Below are 21,098 nucleotides of genomic sequence, written 5' to 3' on the forward strand. Positions count from 1 at the left end.
CAAAGCGTCTGATGACCGAGAGGCTGGCGGCTAAAGGTGATATCGCTGCGAGATTGAGAGCTTAAGTTTCAAAGGGGAAGACCGCGCTACGATGCTGGTGATGCAGTTGCGGCGAGAGAGAGAGAGAGGGATCTTTTGAAGACATAATGTGTATCGAAGAATTTTTATAATGTGCTGAATTTCGATGTGAAGAGGAAACATTTGGTTTTATGCTGTACGTTGTGCCGTTCATGATATCATAGACTTGGGCAAAGAGTCATGATGCTTCGTGATTGAATAATCGAACCGGCACCCCAATCATGTCTCGTGTGGCTTTGCCACGTTATCATGTTATAACGTATGGCCCAGTAAGATGTAACTTGTGGCTCGTTCAATACACACACGTTCGTAATAAATAACCGTTGTCATTATATGGGATTTGGTATGGTTAGAGACTGGCCATTGGCCGCGATCGAGTGCCCAAGCGGGTTTCACAGATGGGTTCATCACATTCTTGTCGGGCTGCAAATATACTGTCAGGCAGTACTAGTGGTCTTTCTCCTTCCTGCCTCTAGAGTCCCAGCTCGTCTTATTACATGTCCGTCCCAGCCGAAACCATTTCCTGCCTGCTTGTACGTGGTCATTTGGCTTTTGGCTTGTGGGGTTTTTGTTTTGAGCTTGTCTAGAACGATGACCGGTCTGTTAGCAACTCTCCTAGTCTTATTGATCTAAGACTTTATTCCTTCTTCTGGGTGCTTGTGAGATGAAAAGCAGAGACCAAAGAAATGCGGATGGTCTTCCCGGCTTGGCCCCTCCCTTATTTGAGACCACACAAGCCGGTGATCAGTAAAATGGTGGAAAGGGGCAGTGGGATGGGAAGAACAACGACTGAGAGACTGCAAGAGAATCACTCACGGAACCCTTTACTTTCACCTGGTTGTTGTAGACCTTGTTACCATCCTCCTCCTTGTTCCCTGTTGGTTCATTGTGTGGCCGGCCCGAACTGCTGAAATTCGTTGTTTCGTAGCCCGACCGGGGCATCGCGACAGGTGGTCTGGAGGGATAGCTAGACGGTCAGAGCTTGTGAAGGTGGGCGCGAAGGGAGCATACTGACATTTCTGAGATGGATGGCAACGTAGTTAGATACGGTTTGTCTTGCAAGCATAAGACGGTGACTGACGAAGTCTGGATGAGCTGAGAGCTGTAGCGAGCGCTGGAGCCCGTCGACCGTGAGATAGTGAATGACAAGACGCAGAGGGATATTCGCATTGCCCTGAAATTGTCCCTGCTTCCGCACACGAGGTGCCGGAGGTCCGGATTCCTGGCCACCCTATATCATTGCTGTCCTCGCCGTAGCTCAGCTTCCGGACTCCTTTAAAATGCAGGTTCCTTAAGATGCAATGAGCCGCCGTGCTGGCTACAATCTCTTGGTTATCCTTTAAAGACCTGTGATCCGGCTTCCCGGATAACAGTGGGCAGCCTATAAGCTATCCTGCAGGGGCACTTTGGATGTTCGACGCTGAAAGAGCTCAAAGGCCAGCCGCATGAACATCGTGGGCTACGCATGGCAGGACGCACAGCTTCCGTTTCTTTTTCCATGTCAGAATCCGGCTGCAGTGAGGTGCAGCCCGAGTGGGTCAAAGTTCGAACAGGCGGACGCAGGCATTGCGTTTCCAGCATGCAAGACTGTACTCACCGACAGGCGCACCTTTTGACCATATGAACACGGAAACTCTCTCTTTTAACACTTTTGTTCTTCAGGGCGCGCTCTCCCGGGTATCAATGTCCACACCAAGGCTGGTACATCCAGCTAAGCAGCAACGGCCACATTCCCGTTTCTGTTTCCGTTTCTCCTTTTCTCCTCGCCACGTTTGTCGAAGCCTTTTTCCTCCCCCAGCTTCTTGTCCTTCTGCATTCCAACCCCTTCATACTTCCCCTTGCCCTTCAACCCTTTCTTGTTCTTCCCCTCCTCCTCCTTCTGCTTTGGCACGGGCATAGCAGCCACCCTCTCCCCCTCAGGATCCGTCTCTTTCGCCCACCGAACCCAGTCATGCCTCCGATGAGCCCACAAATCCCCCCGCCACGTCCGCCACACATTCCTCCCCAACCACGTCGATCTGAGGTCCTTCTCGTGCCGCTCTAGTTGCGCCATGATGTTTTCCTTTTGATGGAATGGCACCGCCGCCACCCCCTCGCCCTTTGACGGAGCCGAGATGATAGCGTTGACGATGCCATTTCCGTGCTGAGATGTGGCCAGATCGTAGACGTTCGGCAGTAGGGCGGATACGAGGAGCTTGTGGAAGTGAGGTACCTGGGGTGGGACGGCGAGAGCCTTTGTGAGGATTGCGGCTGTCGGGTTGGATGAGGTGGCCATGTGGAGCAGCTGCTCGGGGGATAGGACCAGAAGAGAGGTCTGGATGGCCTTGGAGGTTGGGCCGGGGATGTCGAGAAGGGTGGAGGCGACCTGGCTACCGTGGGAGATGAGCGCGGTCTTGTTTTTGGCGTCGGGCTGCTGGAATTTTTGTCCTTTCGTTTCCTCTGGTTCCGGCTCTTCGAGGAGACAGAGCTTGGGGATGAGGTGTTTCCAGTTACCGCCGCATGCAGTTGTGAGGGCCTGAAGAAGAGAGCCAAGCTCCGCGCTGGCGTTCCGCACGCTGCAGCGCTCAAAGAAGGTTCTAATGACGTTGAGGCGGCCTTTTTCGACAAACGATGTAATTTCGGGGAGGGATTTCTGCACGGCATCCGCAAGGTCTTCTTTGCTCAGCCTGCTGAGGACTTTGATGGCTGGATAAGACGCGATGTCGTTTCGGAGGAGGCTCTGGATACGAGGGCCGAAAATATTCGCTTGGAGACCCTTGAAGATCTTGCCCGGGCAGTAGGTGATCAGAGTCTCGAGCAGTCGCGACCCGATCGGATCGTAGAGCATGCCGTTGACAAACTCGCATGCCGGTGACTTCTCGTCGCTGAATGAAGCTGGTGCGTCGGGGACAAGCTTCTCGAGGAGCGTCATCTCGCGGCCTTGAGTCCCAGATTCTTTGTCGTTGTTCTTTGCTTTGGCCCCCTTCGACTTTGCTGACAGCGACAGCTCCAGATCCAGCAATAACTGCAGGGTGGGATTGCCCGTGGGGTGTTTCGCCAGAACCCGCAGCGCGGTAGCATCCATATCCGCGGTAGAATCAGCGATAATTTTCTGTATCGCGGTTGTAAATGACGACGGCACCGCCCTCGTCTGAGAACTCAGTTCGCTCGCCCTAGCCGATGCGCCTTCCACCGTGATGTGCTCCTTACTCCTACCCTGCAGAAGTGACTTTGTTCCGGCCTGGTTGAGCGGCCTCCCAGACAGAGCTACCAGCAACACTCTTAGTGCATGCGATCCATACCGATCCGACAGCAGAAACGAGAGGTGTGCCTCCAGCTCATCCAGTGTCAGCAAGAACAAATCTTCCATCGACGTCTTCATCGCCTCGGTAACCTCCTCCGCCCCGTCCTGCTCTCCGTCCTCCCCCGCCACCACATCCCCAACCCCATCCGTACCCGCACCACCGGTCATTTCCTCGGTCACGACCGGTGCACTCAACAAAAATAGCTTCTCACAGCAGTGGCCCGCAAACCTGTGGGTAACTAGGCTCATGAAATGCCCCGCAAATGCTCCAAAAAGCCTCTTCTTCTGCCGCGCGTCCGACAGCAGGATCAGCCGCTCCATCAGGCGGGAACAGCTCTGGCTGCTCGCGAGCTTGAGCTCCTTGCCCCGCGCCTCGCGGTACACGCTCTGCAGGAAGATCTCGCGGTCCTCGGGTGAGGGGAAGTCGTTCAGCTCGAGCATCTCGTCGGCGTGCCGAAAGTACTCTTGTTCCTCGTCGGCCAGCATACCGAAGAATTCGCGCTCAAAGTTCTGGCCGCGACCGCGATTATTGTTGTTATTGTTGCTGTTCGTCGCGCCATTTGGATCGTAATTTGCGCCGTCGTCATCATTGAACGGGATGTAATCGGCGGTCGGGTCAAAGCTGGCAAAGGCGTTCCCGGCGTTGGTGTCGTTGTCGTCGTTCTGGCGCTGGCGTTTTGCGTCGCGCTCTTCTTCGTCGGCAAGGTCGCGCCCCCGTTTCTTTGCGCGCTTCTCGTCTCGGATAAGTTGCCGCTTGGATTTCCGGTTCTTGCCCATGGTGATGTCTTGTCGGTGTGGGTAGGCGAGCAATGGACAATGCTGGCGGGGGCGGTTGAACTTCAGAAGGTGGATGGGAAAAAAGTGATGGTAGAAAAATCCTTATCTTATCGTACTACTATACAACCCTAACCCTACTTGAACCCCTTTTGTCCAGGCTGAGATGAGAGACGAGCTACAACAGCTTGTTCTCGGCAGGATGTTGATGTATTGACCCTGAATTGGTATGCCAAAGAGACGTAAATAATCTGTACTATTAGTGCTATATTCGCCCATACCTCCTTCTAGTCTCCAACACCAATCCCCCAAGAAGCCCCTAGCAGACTCATCCATCCCGATGCAAACGCCGTTCCATGCTCCGACAAACCCAATATCTCTATCCAATAACGATCATCTCAATATCTCATACGCTACATAGTTGCATTTCTAACAACTCCGTCCCCGCCCCTCACGAGCAAAGGCGGCTTGTCCTCTGGGCTCCTCCCATTCCGATACTGCCACAACCGACTCAACTCCTTGACCTTGACCTTGACGTTCACCATCTCCTCCCTCTCCTGCCCCTTAATGAAATCTTTCCCCCCTTTCATCAAACCCATGCCAATGACCTCCACCTCCTCACTCCCACTTCCACTCTCCCCGTCGCCCTCACCATCCCGCTCACGATCCCCAACGCCGCCAAGCAAAACCTCGCTCTCCATGAACTCGTTCCACTCCTCTTCCGCGCCCCACGGCACCCCCCGCTCCACATCGCTCATGACTAACTCCCCAGTCTGCGGGTCCCTGCGCAGGGGGAACATCCCGTCCAGGTAGTGCTGGACAAGCTGGTGCCCGCCGCGGGGGCTCGTCCGCGCGAACACGCGGCCCATGAAGCGGGGGATCGTGCTGGACGATGGTACTGACGTGGCAAAGTGCAGGACGCCCCACAGTGAGACGAAATCAGTCGTGTGGGCATAGTGCTCGATATGGCCGATAGCGCGGTCCGAGAGGGCGGAGGGGTGGGGGGAGGTGGTTGAGCTGGTTATGGCGGGGACGGAGTTGTTGTTGTTGTTGTTGTTGCTGCTGCTATTCCCGGACTTAGCGTGTTCCTTATCCGAAGCCGAGTCGGAAGAGGTGCTTGTGGGGCTGAAGACCGGATCGCGCCTGGGCTGGTGGCGGAGGTGAGGGGCTGCCGGAGGCTGATCGGCAGGGGCGAGTTGGGCAGAGTCTACCGACGCGGCGAGTGGGTTGCGTTTGGCTAGGCTCTGCGAATAGAAATGGCGGTGGGGGTTGTTGAAGTGGTTGGCGGCGTTTCCGAAAGTGTAGATTTCGAGTTTTGTGAGGAGGTCCTGGGGGAGTTCTTGAAGGAGCCAGTCGAGAATGAGACTGCCCTGGATGCCGCCCTGCGAGTGAAGGATGAAGATGACTTTGGAGTATTGAGGGTTGTACAGCTTCTTTTTGATGATGCTGTAGCAGACTCGCACGTCGGTCGTCGCGTAGCCTAGATTGCGTTGAATGAGGCATTCGATGACGTCGAACAGGATGCCGGCGCTGCGAGTAGTGAGTGTTACATATCCAAGTCGCTCATAAAGCCGGTGAATCTCACGTCTTGTTGTGGATGCCGAGGATCGGCCGCTTGAACGTGACAGCGAGCCGGTTGAGGTTACTCTTCATCCAGTGTTCCCTTGTGCGCTGTGAGTTTATGGGCTCTATAACCAGATGTCAGAGTGCCACATACCCAGCCGCCACGCCGTTGATATAGATCCATTGCTCGTGGGCATGCTCAGGCAAGGCTGGGGCATACTTCTCGTCCGACGAGTACTCGACTCGGTCGCCGTTCAGTAGATTGGCAAGGACTCGATTGACCGACATGAAGAGGGTAATCGCTGCCACTGCGGTCCAAACCGGGACCGTTACCAAAGATGGAAGGGCCGCGATGAAGCCAAGCTGCAAGATGACCAGTACAACGTGGACCGCCACGGCATACATATTTTTGGACGTGAACGAGAGCTCGCTCAGCTCGCCCGAGTCGGCGGGACTCAGGGGCCACACAATGAATGGAATGGCCCAGAAGTGCTTGAAGAAATAGTAGACATCGTACGCCATGAGCCTCCACGGCATGTCCGTGTAGCTGTAATTGATGGCCGATTTTCCCCCAATCTGGGACCCAAAGAACTTTGTGTTGTTGTCGCCCGGGCTGGCCGCCTTCGGCCTTACTGTCTCCTGAACGGCCATGGTGAAAGTGATGCGGTGAATGAGGCAAGATGCACCGCCCGCGTGCCGCGGCGCCCCGGGGACAATTTATTACACTGCGATCTGAAAGGTCCGTTGACCATGCTCACATGGCAAGCCATGGCTGAGTCGCGGCTTGGCACTTGTGAGACATGACATGGGATGCTGCCTGCCCGTATCAGCCGTGATCGCCTTTTCTTCGCCCCGGGGGCGTTTCTCGATTGGCCTTCACGGTGCTGCCAAGCTGAAAACATATTGGTTGTAGGGCTCAGGCCCGCTAAAATACTGCGTACATAGTGTAACGTCAGTTGAGTTCCGTTTGCAATTGGGATGCATCCACGACAACTGCAGCCGGCAATTGGTTGCCGTTCCGCCGGGAACGCCCCGGGAGCGGTCGCGATCATCACTACAACAGAACTTCATTAACCTACCGATGCCATCCTGGATATGTATTTCGGTTCCGTTTTCCAGCGCTCTCGCAATGAATAAGTACTGATCCAGCATTACCATGCAACGCTTGCGGCTTAGAGATCCGAGTAATAATTTTCCCACGAGAACCAGTCAAAGGTGGTATCAAACGGCCGCTTCTGTCCCCGAGGGGCCTGGGGGACAGTTCCCAAGGAATCTTGGTTCCCCTGGACTGGCTCGTTTGTGCCTTGCGAAGGGAACCCTTCCATCAATGGTTCAGGAAGCCAGCTGATGAACTTGCCGATGTCAATGTCGTCAAGAGATGTGTCGTAGAATGGATTGCCATGGGTTCTCTCGCTAGCTGGCTCGGGTTGGTGCCCGTCGGGCAAGGAGCCGGCGGTTTCGTTTTCCTGAGGCAATGAGCTGTTTACCACGACTCCCATGAGGCTACCGCCGACAATACCCGTCTTTCCTTAATATGATGCTTCCGAGCAAGGGCAGTGAAAACCTCAGCAGTGCGTTTTAGGCGAGATGCCACCTCACCCAGCAGAGTCAACCGTGACTGTAAGCTAATAAAGTAGGCTACAATCATCGATAGTAGTTGGAGGTCAGCCTCCACTTCCAGGTCGCCGGGGTTCTGAATGATGTAGCCGAAGAGGACGAAGAAAGGGGTAAAGGGATAGTATAGGAGGTGCCTGGCGTGCAAGTCAGTCGCTTGATGTTGCCGTGCTACACGCTACCATACCAGATAATACCGTTGTAGATCGGATCCCAGGTAGACACGGTGTTGTGGAGAATCTCAATTGCTTGCCTCGCCCAGTCCACACGCGTTGCTCTGTGTGTGAGGCAATCCTTTGTGAGTATAAGGCGGGTATGCAGGTACCTAAACCTGACGGTAAACTCAAAGAGTCTCCTCATGGTGGCTTTCTGCGCGTCGAGGACCTCTTCTTCGCAGGCTACTTTACTACAAAACATCTAATGACACCGTTAGCTTGCAGTGAATTTGCGTTTCTAAATGGCTCTACCTCTCTTGTCTCATTATACCAAGCATCGAGCATGGCCATGAGCGTCGCCAGCTCCCCACGCGGTTTATCCATGGCCAGATAGTCAAGGATCTCACCAGTCAGTCGGGCCAACTCCACGTTGCGGAGGAAGATGTAAGCACCAAAGGTTGAGCGAGGAACATCTGTTGCGTCACGATGGGTTCCGTCCAGATGAGGGGTGACGCGAGTCAGATAGTCGAAGCTGGGTAATTCAACGTCACGGTAGAGAGACACCGGTAGCAGTGGGGGGCGGCCAAAGGCCAAGGTGCAAAACTTTTCCGACTTGAAGATAACCCAGAAGAGTGTTAACTGGCGCTGACGGCTCTCCTCGTCGAGCTCAAGCCCGGGCTTGTGGAGTGCCAGGGCCTGCAGTCTGAAGGCAAACGTGGGATGCAAGCATCCACGATATGTTAGGGGAAGCAGCGAAGTCTTCGCCGTGAAAGGAAAGTAGAGCCAACGCCTGAATGTTGAGCCGCGAGGGTATCAGAAACAAGGAAGCAGTTTGTAAAGCTAGCCTCACGTTCCACCGTAACATATTTGCGAGGCCTGCGTCAGGTTTCGTATTCGGGGATGCGAGGAGGCAATAGTTTACGAAGACTACCCAGCCTGCTGGCGCATCTGATGGCCTGAAGATGACTTGCTCGAGGACTTCGTCGGAGGGAATCTCAAAGAAAGTGCTGTAGAGGCCCGAAAGTGACATGAATCCTGATCGTCGGTCAACAGGGACGGCAGCCGGAGACGTGGGAGATACCTACTAGTCATCATCGCATAGCCCACCTCTGCATCAGGTATGATGTATCTCCTGGATCCAGGTTCCGTCGGCAGATCTAGCGAGCTATCTAGTCGAAACGAAGTGAGTGCATCCACCAGGTCCTTCAGGTTCGTAACGGCAAGCCCATACTCGGCTTGGGACGTTGCGCCAGATAGGATACTGCTGCTTAGATGGGCAGTCGCCTCGTCCAGAGAAGAGAGGTGCGAGGGTACGCAGTCCGTTATTGGACTGCTTGACCCGGCACCTGGCTGCGCGGAAGAGGATTGGAGCTCGGTGCCGGAGTCATTGGATGTCGAGCGCGTCTGTACGGGCACTGGTTCCTGTCCAACTCGAGAAGTTGGGGCCGCCAACAGGCTGTTGATAGCGCTTGTGAGTGTCTCTAGAGTAGCCTCAATCCTGTCTAGGCGAGCTGGTATTGAATTAGGATCGGGATACTGAGCCCGGATGGCTCGAGTACTGCTGCTGCCCCCAGAATCAGTGCGGAGTACACCAAGCCAGGCTGCAACAACCTACCTTGGTTCAAGTCTGGGAACATCCGGCTTCGGCGGCTGCCTCGAGTAGTGGCACGGGCCGGGCCAGGCTTTGCAGGCAGCACATTTGGGAAGCTCGCGAGAGCATCTGGCTGCCGGTTAGAAGAAGAGAGACAGTTTGGAGAGGCCGTTGGTTGCTCACTTTATCTTCTTTCCTTTGCAAAAGTCGCACTGCATCAAACAAGTCAAATGTCAGAAGCCGCGCCCAGATACCTAAGGCATCCGTTGCTTTGCGGACGGTACTTCCGGATTACTCACTGCAAAACGGGCAATTGCACCGCTCCCGCTTGGGTTGTTCATCTTCAAGAACCGTAGGAAGTACACAGCGGTAGAGGATACGCGGATTCTAGCAGTAGCAAGACTCAGACAGGTCGGTCTGTATTACATAGTCCACGCGCCTGTTGCTCTGCGGCGCAGGAGGTAGGATCTCATGTTGGCCCAACTTGTACCGCAGAGGGTTAGGGTCGTGTGCGACCCCGGGCCGATGTCTTGCTCAGCGTGCACTCCGAATTATCTCCTGGACCGCCTTGTCGACATCACAAGCCACCAAAGTGGGCTTCACACTCCCGACAATATCGCCCAGCCGGTCAACCCATCCCTTACCTGCTCTGTCAACCCAGGCAGACCGCAACCCGGCTGATGCTGCCCCAAGCGCGTCAAACGGATTCGCGGAGACAAGCCACACGTCGCCTGGCGTCCCGTCCTTGCCGACCTCCTTGAGTAAGTGATCGTAAGCTCTCTTGTCAGGCTTGAACACCTGCACGCCCTCAACGCTCACAAGCCCTTGGAAGACCGAGGCATACGGGCTCAGACTCGGAGAAGTCCCGACCGACTCCGAGACCATGTCTCTAGTCCCGTTAGAGAAGACGTAAGCCTTGACCGAACGAGAACATTCTATGGTCTTCAGCGCGCTGGGGACTTCGGGAAACGTATGCAATGCATCGTATGCCTTCATCAACCTGTCCACGTCGTTGGCCGACAGCGTCAGCCCCGTTTCAGCGACGGCGTGCTGCAGCGCTCCTCGAGTGATCTCGCTGAATGAGCGGTATATCCCTTGAGCAAGCGGTCAGCAAAGAGCCACTCGGCGAAGATGGAAGAAACAGTACCCATGCTGTTGATACGCCATGTGTATTCGAGCTGGTAGCGGCGCCAGAGCGCAGCCACCGACTTGGCTGCCTCATCGCCAAACAACCCTGCTAGCTCGGCGGCGATCGACTCAGTGGAGAGGAGAGTGCCGTACAGGTCGAATGCGATTACCGTTGTCTTGTGCGCCATGTCTGTTAATGTTGGCCGGGTGAGTCACCCACGGGCCGGAAGGGCGTGCGGCGTGCGGCGTATTCGGTCTACCCCGCCTCAGAAGCTTACCTTGGTATCCGCACCGGGGTTCCACGAACCCGAACCCAATCGGGCGGAACCCGACCCCGATCCGGGGAGTCGATCATCTAATGGCTGTGCCATGGTAGGTATTGGTGTCCCGATTATTCGGGGGATGCGCTGCGGAGACCCAAGGCTGGCTTTCCGGGGGGGAGGGGGTTATAAGTAATAGCCTGACATCATCAGCCGCCTCTCGTCCAAGACTTGCAGCGTCGCGAGCTCGCTTCACCCAACTTGTACATCTCATAGCTATGGCAGACAAAATACCGGACGAATACTTATCCAATTATGAGCGATTCCGCGACATCCTGTCTTCAGTCCTGATCGAGAAAATCACCACCCCTCCAACCAAACCCAAGCCAAAGCGGCGCCCAAAGAAATCCACTCCCCCCGAAACACCACCTACAGCATCTGCTTCGCCCTCCCCGGAAGCCGATGCGGATGACCTAGCCGACTTTATAAGCTACATCGCCACCACCACCTTCTTATCTCTGCCCCTCGACCTCCAAACCCTCACGTACCGGATCTGGAGCGACTCTGCCTCCCTCCAGTCCCGGTACACCCCACTCCCTCTCTCTCCCTCGGCCGTCTCAACCATCCTCCAGTCCCTGGACCCCTCCATCCCGGACTCCCTCGTTGCCTACGGCATCACTTCCCCGCCCACCTCCCTCTCGGGCATGACCACGGCCGAGTTCTTCACGCCCGTCCTGTCGGGGTACATCACCGCGCTAACGACCCCGCCGCCGCCGCCGCGGTCGACGCGGAGCGAGGTCACGGGGTGCGAGATCTGCGGGAGGGATTGGATCAACTTGACATACCACCATCTGATCCCGCGGATGGTGCACGACAAGGTGGTCAAGCGCGGGTGGCACCGGCCAGAGGACCTGCAGAACGTCGCGTGGCTCTGCGGGGCGTGCCATCGATTCGTGCACCGGTTTGCGGGGCATGAGGAGCTTGCGCGGGAGTATTTTACCGTAGAGAGGCTGTTGGGAGCGGAGGCGGTGCAGAGGTTTGCGGAGTGGGTTGCGAGGTTGAGGTGGAAGGGCAGGTAGACAGACGGAAAAAGCGAGGGTGGCTTGGGGAGGTGATGGTTGTAATGGGATGTAGGTTAAATATACGGTATAAGGTATATTAGAGGTGTTCATGATTAATGACAGACATTACCATTTCAATCAATATCCCAGCCCCTTCCAACTCCAAACTCCATGCACAACATTCCCTTCATGTTTACTTCCCCGGCAGAAGCGCCTCCCTATCCTCTTCACCTGCTTCCCCATCCCGGACGTTTGGCGGGCCGCTACCCCCACCCCCACCATCACCACCAACCCCATTATCCTCCGCCCCTTCCTCCTCTACCCGCCAACTATGCGCCCGATGCAGCTCCGGAACCGCCGTCATCCCGTGATGGACCGGCACCTTGCCACTCCCCAACACCACGCTCCCCGTCCGGCCCAGGGCTGCCTTCGCGGCGCCACTACTCGCATTGCTCACGCTCCTGCTCCCCCAGCCAAACTCGTTGCCAATGGCCCGGTCAATCTCCGTCTTGAGCGCCGTCGTCGTCGTCGTCGTCGTCGTAGTCGCCGTCGCAGGAGGGGATTGGTACACTGGGTCGTGGCGCGTTGTCATAGTCTGGGAGGGGTAGGCCGTGTCGTACTCGCGGTTGTAGAACTGCGTGGTGACGGCTGTGACGCTGACGCGCGGGACCGGGTTGGAGATGCTGTGCTTGTGCCCCAAGGTGAGTTCCACGCCTCCTCCGTGTCCGCCGCGCCCTCCCAGTTGTTGTGGTGCGCCATTGGCGGTCAGGTGGTAGGTTTCGTATTTAAGGAGGCGACGGTAGGTGGTGAGGGTGTAGACGAAGGTTGCTAGGGTTGCCGCGCTGGAAAGGGGGAGGGGATAGTCAGAGAGAGAGAGAGAGAGGGAGAGAGGTTAGCGGGGAGCGGGAAAGAGCTTACAGCAGCCCGCAGTCGAGAGAGAGGCCGATGGTCGAGTAGTGGCCGTCCATGCGCTGGAGGTAGGCGACGATGTCGAGCGCGAGCACGGCAAACGCGAGGGTGAGCTTGATGACGTGGGTGCAGAGCATGAGGAACGGCGTGAGCCGCTCGGTTGCCTTGCGCGCGATCTCGATGAAGTTGAGGACGAGCGAGATGAGATTGAAGCCGACGTTGGTCGCTTCCCAGCTGTGGGTTCCGAGTCAGTAAACACGCAGCTCACCGGCCGTGAGGAGATGGGAGCCCATACACGACCTCAACCATTGGAACCTGGCCCATCTTTTGCTGTTCCCTGTAGTGCTCAAATGTCTCGGCTAGGCGGTAGGCAAAGATGCCCATCAGGCACAGCAGGACCATAATCTGGAAGGTCCAGAGGGGAACCAAGATGGTCTTGCGCCATCTTGCGCGCGCATACAGCACCTGGTCAAGGTCGATAGACATTTTCCCTCTACCTGTACTGGACGACGGGCGAATCTCTCAGAGATGCTGCTCAAACTCATAATCCAGCGCCGGCTCCACCGTGCTGACAGCTCAGCGCCGCGACAGAAGGTGACTCTGTGAGACGGAGTCGGGGAGCCGGTGGCAGAAGAAAACCGAAGCAGCTCAAAGCACTCGGAAGCCGGGTCTATAAGCTAAGGTAGGTAGGTAGGTAGGAGTTATATTGGCCCAAAAATGAACCGAGAATCAGCGCCATGGCGAGCCTCGCCCAGCCCGAAGACCGGGACTATTCTCAGCCCTCCTCATGATGGCGGTGCCCAAGTGGATGACCATGCCTGTTTGGTCTAGTTGGCTGCTGCAGCTTTGCGTGGGGTTTCCACTCTGGGGGCTGTGAGCTGAAAGAATGGAGCTCTTGCAGCCGCATATTGGCGCTCACGATGTGGGGCAGCTCACTCACAGCTGTCAGTACATGCTTTTGCCGCAATATCCGTCTGGGCTCTCTGTGCGATACCAAGGCTGAAGGAGAGTCCTCTGGCTCTCGCGGCTTGTTCTTGTCTACCTTCACCGGTGCCCAAAACTCTGGAAAATCGCAGGATGCGAAGGAGGAGAAAGCTTGAGGGTTCGAAAATCCTCGGAGGATTGGACTATATGAGGTGATCGTGTCTTGGCGCTTCCGTAAGCTTCCAACCCCAGCACTGTATACCCGATGGTGAGCCAGGGCACGGATACCTTGACTGAGTTGACCCGTAGTGATCATAGGAGCCGCATTTGGACGGACTAATTCTAACCCAGTATATGTAGTATTTTACCTCATTTGTCTCTCTTGCCCGATTGGGGCGATACTAGAGGTACACGTAAGGTTCCCTTTCATCACCACAAGCACTGAATAGTGAGGCTGGGGCGTCACAGATTTTGTAAGCACTTCACACGGGGTGTTCGTGTTGGGGAATGTCAAAATAGCGGCATCGAGCATCTGCAGATATCCCCACGCGCCCGCGCCATTTCCGTAGCACGCTATGATAGGAGGGTGACTATAGGCTAGTCTTAGTCTTCGTTCGACAGGTTTACCCCTTGTGCACCAAGAGTGCAAGTGTCCAATGCCATATCCAGAGAGCCGGGCAAACGTGTCCCATGATACTGATGCGGGGACTGTCGAGTCGGGCGAGAAGCCATTTGACAAGATCCCGTTATGACCCTCCAGCATCTTGTTGTAACCGCCCCGTTACTAGATCCTAGGGCCGGACAATCCGGTCGTCTAATCCCGATGCAAGCAGCTTTGAGTCGGGTAAGAAGACAACCAAGATGACAAGGCCATTGTGCTGAGTAGTCTGCCGTAGCTGCCACCTGTCCGGCTTTAGCAACTCTGCAGTGGCATCGACAGAAGGTACGTTGGACATCAAGAAGGGGGAGAAGAGCGAGCGGGGGCTACTCTATTTAACTGGCGTGCAATTACAGAGTACAGCGGAAAACCGTATTGCTCGCTTGGAGGCCAATATTACAGGACATCTGCTGCTTTGAAAGGTCGCTTGTGAGGCAATTTGACCTTCTGAACTTCTGGTTGGTGTCTGCTGAAGTCCCTGCTGATGTTATAGCTACCTAGGTAGATTAAGAGAGAAAAGAGCGTGATAATCATCATGCCACGCGAAGGTTGCGGCAAGTACGAGTTTAGGAGAGTAATTCCTGTTACCTGGTTGCCATGAGACCTCTCAGATTTCACAGAAATGGTGTTTAATCGGAAACGGGAAGATGCTGGCCCAAAAACACCACGACGCCCGTCGTGGGTCAAAATATGTTTAATTGTTTTCCACTTTGAATGAAGTCCTGCTGGCATCCAGTCCTCTCAAGTTTCCGAGTTCCATGTACAACCCCAAAATTCGCGGCCTGGCTTTTGTGGCCGGCTGCAGTCTAGAAGCTTATCCGACTCCTCCGTTTGCCCATAGTTCCTGGATTAATGCTGCCTTCGACGCATGCTCAAATATACAGGTGCAGCTCGAGGCGCCGGTTTTGGTAAGATGCAGCCGTGCTGCATATCGGCGTCAATCGAGAGCCGTTCCTTCCCGGTGTTTGACGCCACGCTTGGTGTGATATGCTGACGGGTTGGTCAACTAGATGCCTTTGGCACGAGCGTCTTGGTAAACCCGGTTGGCGTCGAAGGGCACAACGTTGCCGTTTTGATCCGTCATGGCGGGTACAGAGACGTCGATGTTGTTCACGACGTTCTGGCGCCTGACTGGGGCTGAGAAGGCAGGTACGTTAGCGGCAGGCATCCCCCGGCAAAGCGCTTCATCCATCACGTACCGTCGTGCTCCATGGTGGGATACGCAAAAGCCACGGCGGCAAAGGCAAGGACGGCGGTAACGGTGAACTTCATGTTGGCTGATTAAAATGTGTACCGATTCGACGGGATGTGAATCAACAGAACGGACGGTGTCGGCCGGCGACTTGCAAGAACTGGACTGAACAGACTGAAGTGGAAAAGTGAGAAAAGGGTGGCAAAGAAACGAATGGGATGGGGACGGAAGAGCAGAGGGTCGGACGGCCAGGTCAAGAGGCATTGGGCAATTTATACTATCCGGCGGCAGACAGGATGATCGGGATCCGCAGTGATTGATGGACAATATGCGTTTCAAGAGGGGTGAACCATGATGATCGCTGCCCTGCCTTGGGATAGATCCGCCATCCAATCCCTGATCCATCCGCCAAGCAACGGTCCGGAAGCCAGGAACAGTCCCTAACACAACAGCGGTACGTTTATCCCGGGTGCTTGGCCCAGCAAGGTGCGAGAATGACATGTCTGAAGCCCCTTGAAATGGAGGCGCTGCATCTGAGACGCAGCGGCGCTGTCCCTGGACTTCCAGGCGTGCGAGACCTCACCGAGGTAGTCCCAAGACGCCACTGTCAGCCGGATGGATGCCACTCAAAAGCCGACTGTTAAGCTTGTTCGCCCATGTCACCGTTGCCTTGGGCGGCGAGAGGCTAAAACGAGCTTAATCATCGGGACGGGAGGTCTAGAGAGGCCGATGAGTGGGGCGCAAGCAGAACCAAGCTTCACAGCAAGGGGGTGAAACTGGCAGTGTGAGCGCCTCGAGCGTTGCATTGGAGAGAGCCGCATTGGGAGCGACCGGAAGACGCGAAGCCGGCCCTTGGTTGTTAGAGATGGCGGAAGGGACTCCTGTTTCCGTGTCGCAGCAGCCGTCTTGGTGTGGGGCATCCCCGTCTGTGCCGTAGACCAATGTTGTTCTTCCTAAAACATCTGGGAGCAACATGAAACACGAATGGAGTCGGCCAGCAACTGCCAGCTGTCCCGCTGAGTTACCAGCCGCCCTCTCAGCTTTTGCCTCCCGGCCTCCACAACTTACAGATGCGGAAAATAATGGCAGCTAAGGTTGCTACTAAGGATCAAAACCTGAATTTCAGTAAAAAGGGACATCTTGGTCGGCAACGGCTATGCTGGCACTGATAGTTAGACTGTTAGAGAGTGAGCGCGAAGGTAGTGGGTTGACGCTAACCGGAACCGGATCAAGATTTGCGAAGATGGCTCTCAGCTCAGCTTCACCCCCGGGTTCCATCAGAAAGGTTCTCTATTTGGATAATCTAGGCTTGTATTGTCTTGGGAAGAAACAATCCGGGGTTCCAGACTCAACACAAGCGCTCCTTGTCACAAGCAACGCCGAGGCCAGTGTACACCGGTAGCGGTCGCAAGGGCTCTTCTACACGTAGTATCGTGACTGGCAACCTCCACTGCTAACCACATGGCCACGATTTGCGGCTAGAACATTCTTCCCTTGGGGGTCCTAAGCGAGGCAAGGCTCAGCGGCTGATGGAGCGATAAGGGCGGGCTTGGCGATAAGTGCCCTATCGGGCAGCCCCGCCCATCCTTCTGGCACTCCTCAGCTCCGCCCACTCCACTACCGGCCTTCGTCCCCGAGTTCGTTGCCCCTTCCTACCCCTCGCTTTCCGACGCCTTCGGCGGTGATGTGCGTCGGTTGCTCCCTTACCCCATTTTCTCTGGCTTCGGACGGCGAAAGGAGACCGAAAAGCTCGAGTCGGACCCCTCTCCGGTGAGCCCAGACGCCGGAAGCTCATACGCGGCAAGCGACCCAATTACGCCGACTCTCACCACCATGGCTACCGTCGAGCACTGCTTGTACTGTTTCGAAGCCCTTGCCGCCCATCTGGAGAGCCGGAAGCCTATGACTTTGGCTGAGGTGCATAAATCCTGGATTGAGTACGTTCATTCTATCGAAGCCGGGGCCGAAACCGAAGCCGAAGCCGAAGCCGAAGCCGAAGCCGAAGCCACAGATGAGACCTCGGAAGCTGTTGAAGCAGATGGCAGCAACAGCAAACTAGCCAAGCGCCTCCCCGCATTCCGCCGCCTCGCACCAGCCTCGTCCTCAAGCAACTCGTCCTCACCTTCATCCGCATCCGCATCCGCATCCACCAGCACGCTTTCCCTCAGCCCGGACACCCCAGACACCTCCATCTCGTCCGCATCAGCATCTGCAGACGAGCTCCCCGAGCCCATCACCGAATCCCCCCTCTTCGTGACATGGAACACCATCTCGCCGCGACACGGGCACATGCTGCGGGGCTGCATCGGCACCTTTGAGCCGCAGGACCTCGACGAGGGCTTGTCTTCTTACGCTCTCATCTCGGCGCTGCAGGACATGCGCTTCAGCCCCATCAGCGCCAGGGAGCTCCCGTCGCTTGAGGTGGCCGTTACGCTGCTTACCGACTTTGAGGACGCCGACGACGCCATGGACTGGGAGCTCGGCACGCACGGCCTGCGCATCTCGTTCTATTACCACGGGAAGCGTTACGGGAGCACCTACCTGCCGGATGTGGCGGTCGAGCAGGGGTGGACAAAGGAGGAGACAGTGGTGAGCTTGATGAGGAAGGCCGGATGGGTGGGGAGGAAGGACAAGTGGACCGAGGTCGACCTGAAAGTGGTGAGGTACCAGGGGAAGAAGGAGAGTTTGGAGTATGGCGAATACAAACGGTGGAGGGAGTGGGTGGAGAAGAGCGGGAAGTGACCAAATGGAGATTTGCGAGGTAGCAAGGATAATAAATAACAGCTAGAGCAGAACTTGTTTATGGGGCAAGCCTGCAATTCACTACAACCTCTCTCTATCGCACCTCCGGACCTAAGTTATAGTATCGTTCCTAGAGTTTGAGAACGATCCACATCCTAAGAAAACAAGACGGATTCTCCGGTCATGTACTTCTAGTCGAGAAGATCTTAAAGTAGACCGTTATTTCTTCTTATGATCTCTCGTGCTGTGACGTACAAATTGATCAGTTGACGGTATAAATGGAGAGATAGACTCGAAGCGAGCAAGCAACACTGAAGAAAATTGCCTAAGGAGGGGTATGTGACACTACCTCCTCGGCCGAAGAGCCGACGCTGAATCCTACTAAGTACGAAGTGAAACCTGGAGATATCAGCAATCCTGCCGACTATTGACATTCTTTACATCCCTTCTTTTATTCTTCGTTGCGATGAATAGACGGATATAGTTATAATATCAAGGATTGGATTGCTTTATCCGACCTGACTACCTGATGTACGAGATAGTTCGGGAAGCCTGTTCTAATCATTCCTGGTATGGCCCCCTCCGCCAAAGTGAGTCGCAGACTGCAATCCATTGTTACCAATCTACGCCGGAGAGGAAATAAACACAAGAGGGAACGGCAAAAGAGAGTCAAAAATGCTGCTCGATCTTTGGATCGAACAATTGGGCTCCGAAAAAAAATGGGAGGTGCCACCGGCGACGGTCTGGGAACGTCTTTGCTCAACCAGAGGTTATCGGAAGCTACACCTCCCGGAACCACTACACCACAGAGTGGTCTCGATGCGCTGTAGTGGTTCCTGTTAGAAACCCGCAACCCAAAACTTGCTTATAAACTTCAAACACCATCACCTCCGCCCACAGACCATTATTAGACAGCAATGTGTGCTTCGTGCTAGATGCTTGTTTTTTCCGTGGAGAACAAAAAAGACAAGAAGCCCGCTTCAATTAAGAATTATATACATATGCTAGACCAAGAATGTGCTTAAAAACAATCCAACCCCAGGTTGAGACCCTTACCCTTTTGTCGACATACTCCCACAACGCCCAAGAGGTATCCATGCGCCAAATGACCGGGAACGACTCAAAATCAAGGTGAAAACCGCCGTGCTATCTTGCGGCGAGAACATTGCGCCCCCGAGTTCCTTTGGAGAAGCGCCACTTCCAGCGCCCTACTCTTTTTGATGCCTAGGCTGCCAAATAAACTTCCCCAGACCACTGCCATGAGGCGGGGCTAGCTGCACTACCAACACCTAAGCTTCTTCCAGAACCCACCACCACCCCTCCCGATGCGGTCGCCACGTATATTAGGACCCCTCGTGCCGGGGCCCCGACCGTCGCCCTTCTCGTCGTCGTCGTCACCGGCGGGCAGCGGCGTCAACGGCTTGGTCATGCCGCGGCTGTTCATCCCCAGCTCGGCATCCGTAACCCCCATCTCGGCCAGCTTCCTCGCCTCGACGACACGGCGGACGATCAGCGCAAAAGTCTCCTCGATGTTGACCTCGAGCCGGGCGCTCGTCTCCATGAAGCCGCAGCCCCTCTTGCGCGCCCAGTCCAGTCCCACGGCGGCGGGCACCTGGCGGCTCTCCTGGAGGTCGCACTTGTTGCCGGCGACGATCTTGACGGGCGGGATCGTCTTGCCGCCCGAGCCGGCGCCGCCGTTGACCATCATCCCCATCGGGAGCCCCATCGCGTCGGGCACCGTCGGGGACGAGAGGTTGGTCAGGCCGGCCTTGCGCGCGCGCGCCGCGTTGTCCAGCCGCGTCTCGGCCTCCATGTCGATCAGGTCGTTGAAGTACTGCAGCGCGTCGAGCGAGTCGCGAGAGGTTATGTCGTAGACGAGCAGGAAGGCGTCGGCGCCCAGGTTGGACGACGCCCACATGCCGCGGTACTCCTCCTGGCCGGCCGTGTCGGTCAGGCTGAGGTGGTAGACGACGCCGTCGATGCGGCGCGTGATGCTGTAGCTGTCCTCGATGGTCGGGTCGTACTCGCTCGTCCATTGGCTGCGCACGAGGCGGAGGGTGATGGACGACTTGCCGCACCCGCCGTCGCCGCAGATGGTGATGGAGATGGGGACCGGCGGTCGGGAGGCGTCCGACGCCGTGGGCGTGTGGGCGTGCGCCGACTTCATTCTGGCTGGCTGTTTCTGGGCTTTTGGGAGTAGATGTTATCGCACGCGGCGCGCGAACCGCAGAGGGCCGCTGCCGCGATCAATTGAACGTGTGGAATCTTTCCCAGGGGAAAGGGGATCGCGGATTGGTGACAACGGCTTGCTGCGGGGTGTTGCAGATGTAATATGTAGCAGTTAAGAGACCCTCTTCTCAGGGGAACTCAAGTAGGCTGGTCCTGTGGCTCGAACCGGGAGACAGCCGGCTTGCTATCTGGCCAAGAACTCGGCCGCTATTCGTCGTCTGTGTCGCGTGCAGAAGCTGGTGGTTTGTGACGGGCCGTGTTTGTCGAAGCAAGCAACGCAAGCAAGTGGGGCAGCGGCTCCACGCAACGCCACGGGAGCAAACAAATGCGGCCCAGGGATAAGGCGCAATGATGTCAGCAGGAATGTGTGGAAAACAATGCAATGCAGAAGAGAGAGAGCGGATCTGGGAAACGAGCGGGAGATGTATGCAGCAAGTCGAGGAATGCTTGGGTTGTCAAGGACCAGTTTGTCGGCGACCCCTGGTTTGGAAGCGAAGAGTGCCGGGTTTACGGTCCAGGTCCGCACAGGGGTCGCGAGGTGTCCCACTGCGCCGTCACTTGGCCCGTGCTGGGCTTACCTGCAGGAATTTTTTTCTCCCTCGAACCTCTCACACTGGACCCCGGCTAGCGCTTGTGCACAATGTGATATTATCTGCGGGTTTTGCATCGAGGATGCAACTATCTGCGAACCTCTGTGGTTGACGACCTTTGAGATCTGAAGGATCAGCTACGCTTCCATTAGCGTGAAGAGGGCAAGGAAAAAAAAGGAAAAGATACGCAGTATGGCGGTCTGAGAATGTCCCAACTGAATCGCAACCTGCGATCCAATCCATGCATGGAAGACTCGCGCGAGGCTTCTAGTGCTAACCCCTGTCCCCCAACCCCAACCCCAACGACAGCCGGGGTCGATGAAGACCCTTATTCAAGCTCTCGCGAA

At 55.9% G+C, this 21,098-nt stretch overlaps 9 protein-coding genes across 9 annotated transcripts; 2 read left to right on the forward strand and 7 right to left on the reverse strand.

Annotated features, from left to right (window-relative positions):
• Window positions 1-1,789: 1,789 nt before the first annotated feature.
• Window positions 1,790-4,138, reverse strand: NOP9 (Nucleolar protein 9; the record flags this gene model as incomplete). Its single annotated transcript, XM_071063223.1, has 1 exon — window positions 1,790-4,138. The coding sequence occupies one exon, from the start codon at window positions 4,136-4,138 to the stop codon at window positions 1,790-1,792; it is 2,349 nt and encodes a 782-aa protein (XP_070919324.1).
• A 410-nt stretch (window positions 4,139-4,548) lies between these two features.
• On the reverse strand, window positions 4,549-6,349 carry MFIFM68171_07804 (DUF676 domain-containing protein; the record flags this gene model as incomplete). Its single annotated transcript, XM_071063224.1, has 3 exons — window positions 4,549-5,665; window positions 5,721-5,798; window positions 5,853-6,349. The coding sequence occupies 3 exons, from the start codon at window positions 6,347-6,349 to the stop codon at window positions 4,549-4,551; spliced, it is 1,692 nt and encodes a 563-aa protein (XP_070919325.1).
• A 521-nt stretch (window positions 6,350-6,870) lies between these two features.
• MFIFM68171_07805 (uncharacterized protein) lies at window positions 6,871-9,399 on the reverse strand (the record flags this gene model as incomplete). The annotated part of the gene is made up of 9 exons (XM_071063225.1): window positions 6,871-7,226; window positions 7,298-7,449; window positions 7,500-7,729; window positions 7,780-8,163; window positions 8,318-8,502; window positions 8,553-9,031; window positions 9,083-9,187; window positions 9,242-9,270; window positions 9,358-9,399. The coding sequence occupies 9 exons, from the start codon at window positions 9,397-9,399 to the stop codon at window positions 6,871-6,873; spliced, it is 1,962 nt and encodes a 653-aa protein (XP_070919326.1).
• A 193-nt stretch (window positions 9,400-9,592) lies between these two features.
• On the reverse strand, window positions 9,593-10,374 carry MFIFM68171_07806 (Haloacetate dehalogenase H-2; the record flags this gene model as incomplete). The annotated part of the gene is made up of 2 exons (XM_071063226.1): window positions 9,593-10,152; window positions 10,206-10,374. The coding sequence occupies 2 exons, from the start codon at window positions 10,372-10,374 to the stop codon at window positions 9,593-9,595; spliced, it is 729 nt and encodes a 242-aa protein (XP_070919327.1).
• Window positions 10,375-10,724: 350 nt separating this feature from the next.
• MFIFM68171_07807 (HNH domain-containing protein) lies at window positions 10,725-11,525 on the forward strand (the record flags this gene model as incomplete). Its single annotated transcript, XM_071063227.1, has 1 exon — window positions 10,725-11,525. One exon carries the CDS (start codon window positions 10,725-10,727, stop codon window positions 11,523-11,525), a length of 801 nt encoding a protein of 266 aa, XP_070919328.1.
• A 175-nt stretch (window positions 11,526-11,700) lies between these two features.
• On the reverse strand, window positions 11,701-12,902 carry MFIFM68171_07808 (Transmembrane protein; the record flags this gene model as incomplete). Its single annotated transcript, XM_071063228.1, has 3 exons — window positions 11,701-12,349; window positions 12,426-12,650; window positions 12,712-12,902. The coding sequence occupies 3 exons, from the start codon at window positions 12,900-12,902 to the stop codon at window positions 11,701-11,703; spliced, it is 1,065 nt and encodes a 354-aa protein (XP_070919329.1).
• Window positions 12,903-15,004: 2,102 nt separating this feature from the next.
• On the reverse strand, window positions 15,005-15,270 carry MFIFM68171_07809 (uncharacterized protein; the record flags this gene model as incomplete). The annotated part of the gene is made up of 2 exons (XM_071063229.1): window positions 15,005-15,135; window positions 15,198-15,270. 2 exons carry the CDS (start codon window positions 15,268-15,270, stop codon window positions 15,005-15,007), a joined length of 204 nt encoding a protein of 67 aa, XP_070919330.1.
• A 1,753-nt stretch (window positions 15,271-17,023) lies between these two features.
• Window positions 17,024-17,932, forward strand: MFIFM68171_07810 (AMMECR1 domain-containing protein; the record flags this gene model as incomplete). The annotated part of the gene is made up of 1 exon (XM_071063230.1): window positions 17,024-17,932. One exon carries the CDS (start codon window positions 17,024-17,026, stop codon window positions 17,930-17,932), a length of 909 nt encoding a protein of 302 aa, XP_070919331.1.
• A 1,279-nt stretch (window positions 17,933-19,211) lies between these two features.
• MFIFM68171_07811 (Ras small monomeric) lies at window positions 19,212-20,099 on the reverse strand (the record flags this gene model as incomplete). Its single annotated transcript, XM_071063231.1, has 1 exon — window positions 19,212-20,099. One exon carries the CDS (start codon window positions 20,097-20,099, stop codon window positions 19,212-19,214), a length of 888 nt encoding a protein of 295 aa, XP_070919332.1.
• Window positions 20,100-21,098: the final 999 nt, after the last annotated feature.

This window comes from Madurella fahalii (genome assembly GCF_045866475.1).
Source record: "Madurella fahalii IFM 68171 DNA, scaffold_4, whole genome shotgun sequence".
In the NCBI taxonomy this organism is placed as follows: domain Eukaryota; kingdom Fungi; phylum Ascomycota; class Sordariomycetes; order Sordariales; genus Madurella; species Madurella fahalii.